The 2,999-nt window shown below is 46.0% G+C and overlaps 1 protein-coding gene across 1 annotated transcript; it reads right to left on the minus strand.

The window, feature by feature from the left end:
* Window positions 1-184: 184 nt before the first annotated feature.
* Window positions 185-2,246, minus strand: LOC108115013 (calcium release-activated calcium channel protein 1-like). Its single transcript, XM_041817889.1, is given in 3 exon segments — window positions 185-420; window positions 1,085-1,360; window positions 1,363-2,246. Coding segments are annotated over 2 exon segments (948 nt in total). The 5' UTR covers window positions 2,060-2,246; the 3' UTR covers window positions 185-420; window positions 1,085-1,109.
* Between the last annotated feature and the right edge of the window lie 753 nt (window positions 2,247-2,999).

A 2,999-nucleotide genomic window follows, 5' to 3' on the forward strand; every position in this document is an offset into this window, starting at 1 on the left:
GAGGCATATGATAGAGCTGGTGGGGGATTCCCTCTCTGCAGTCCTCGGTCGATGCTCGCCAGGCGAAGGGCCTGAAATGGGCAGTAACTTCATCATCAGCTTATAATAATAAAAATGTTTCATTGCGTCAACTTAATAACGACAAATGACCAGATCAGTTTTAATATTGTTAAATAATATAGTCTTTTTTGTCATTTCATAATTAAAATTTTAATAAATTTCACTGATATTCTTTTTGGTTGGAGTTGGATCCAAAAGAAAAATTGCTTCCAGGATATCCAAGCACTGCAGGGTCTTCTGCCGGCGGGGCCGGATTTCTAAACTGGTCAGCAGAAATTCTAGTAAATAATATACCAACACCTTCGATAAGAGCCAAGAGTACTCCTCCTATTATAGCTCTACCTGCCATAGCTGGAATTCCTGAAGGTAAATATTCATATTAGGTTTTATGTGTTTATATATAATATATTAATAAAGATTATAGAAAAATTTACCATCCGGAAAAAATTATTTATGTATACATTTTTAATTTTATAATGTTCTTTTTGTGTATAAGTGCAGAAATTTTATTTTTAGCTTGTTTTTTATTATCTCCATTAAAAAATAATTTGTAACTGTTGGCGAATTAAGTGGACTGTATTTCCTTTTTCTAGGATTCGAGTTTATTTCTTAATTATAAGCGGGTTTACAAAATGTTAAGCGGGGCAGGTTGCGAGCGGTTGCGAGCGAGTACAAAACTATATATGTATATTAAGCGGGGCAGGTTGCAAGCGGTTGCGAGCGAGTACAAAAACTATGTATATTAAGCGGGGCAGGTTGCAAGCGGTTGCGAGCGAGTACAAAACTACACAATAACTGCCGAAAAAACGTGCAGAAAAGATAATGCAGAAAACGCAAAAACCAATGCAAATTTACTGCAATTTCGTCTAGGCGTGTGAGCTTCAAGATTTGAAACGAAAAACAAAACAATGATGTGCATTTAACTAGCTACGATTAGAGCAACAATACAATGATGGGCATTTAACTAGGTGGGATTTGACAATAATACAATAATGATAAATGGCCGATCTATTCTTCAACATACCGGCCCCCCTGAACGACGGTTCAGTTCAAAGGAAGCACAAATTCGTAATGGGGCCTCTGATCCTGCCCAGGATGAAGTTGTACGACTCGTCCCAACACAAGATGGCTATCTCTAGCAGGAAAAGTATAAGTCCCAGTAGCGTGGAGACGGCCCACGCTGTTTCAATATACCAATGCAGACGCTCGTGCGGAGATTCATGGACCAGGGAAATACTGTGCAGGTTACACACCGTCTCGACGTTTGGCAGGATACAGATGCTGCTCATCAGGGCCAGCAGTGCACCGCCACCAGGAGGGTGGTGCAGATGGCGAAGGCTATCAGCAATCCCGGTGGTACACTTGTGTCGGGATCCAGTTGCACTTCCACCATTGCCACCATGGCAAATCCTGAGAGCAGGGCTGATATCTTACTGGAAGCCTTGGCCCGACTCAGCTGAAGATTACTCCAGGATAGATACGTGGGCCAGTGGAGATCCTCGCCGGACTTCGACATGCTGCTGCTGGCGGTGCGGTGATGTCCGCGCGGCTGAAAGCGGTAGGATTGATTCTGTTGGTAGGTAGGCAACTGAAAGGGCGGCGGCTGGGCCCCCAATGAGGGCGATGCTATGGAGGATAGTGGTGCGACTGATCCTAGTGGCGCTATTGGTGCTACTGCTGAAGCTGCTGCCGCTGTAGCTGCTATCGCTGAATCCGCGAATGCTGGCGAGCCGTCTCGCTGCGCAGTGAAGCGTCTCGTTTGCGGCGAATTTGAATTGAACTGGCTGTGATAGAGGTACCGCGACGACCCAAGAAAATTGATCGCTCTGAGATTCTCCAGTTGGTGCGGGTGCAGCTGGGTGGTCTGGTGGGGCTGTTGCTGGATTTGACTGAGGTTCGGAATTTTGGCGCATATGATCGCCGTAGTCGCCGGTTGCCGCTGTGGCTGTAGCCGCCGCCGTATAGGCATCCACACTGGCCGCCAATCTGGCAGTGACATGCAGAGCGCTCGCCAAGGCCGAAGGTTGCTACCGAATCCCCTTGCGGTTCGGCTGCGGATGCACCTGTTCCATGTCCATAAAAGAGCGAGCTAGGGAATCCAAATCTTCGTAAGCGTGGTGTACTTGTGCTTTCGTAAATGGTTCGCCACAATCATTATAGCTGCCTGTAATGACCCAACCAAAATTAGTATGTAGGGATCAGCGCCTAAAATAACGTCGATTTTTCCCGGTAATCCAAACGTCGGGTCAGCTAACGGTAAGTTGCGAATTTTGGTCCAGACAGAAGCGGTGGATTTGACCTGCTGAGCGGGAATCAAAGAAGTTAGAGAACTCATAATTAGGCCAGAGACCTCCAATGAGGCAGTCGTGGTCCTTGAAAGCAAAGTGAAGCTAGCGCGACCTCGGCTAACTCCAGCCGGGTTAGCACCTAATCCAACAACTGAGATGCGAGCATGCGTGCGTGGAATTCCAATCCGTTGGATAAACGACTCAGCTACCATGGTTATTATTGATCCAGTATCGAGCAATATCCTACATGAGGTCTTGTTGCCACATGTGTCAATTACATTAGCTAGAATAGTTGGCAGTAGGACTTGATTGTTGGCCCTCTCCACAGTATCATGGATGACAGCAGCAGTATTCATACCAACATCAGGATCAATGGAAGGAAATATATTAGCCTCAGCCGCAGACATATGGGAGGACGCCAACGGAATCGATCTAGACACTTCCGGGTGGACTAGCGTGTGATGCTTAGCCTTGCACTGACGGCAAGTGTTCGAAGAATTACAATTCTTGACTTGATGAGATCGACTTAGGCAATTAAAACAAAGCTTAGTATCCCTGGCAAAGGTACGGCGATTTACGACATCCAGGGCTTTGCATGCAGTACATGCGTATATATTGTGCTGTCCTTGACAATATATACAATCGCGAGAA

This window comes from Drosophila eugracilis, unplaced genomic scaffold (genome assembly GCF_018153835.1).
Source record: "Drosophila eugracilis isolate 14026-0451.02 unplaced genomic scaffold, ASM1815383v1 contig_2087, whole genome shotgun sequence".
NCBI lineage: Eukaryota > Metazoa > Arthropoda > Insecta > Diptera > Drosophilidae > Drosophila > Drosophila eugracilis.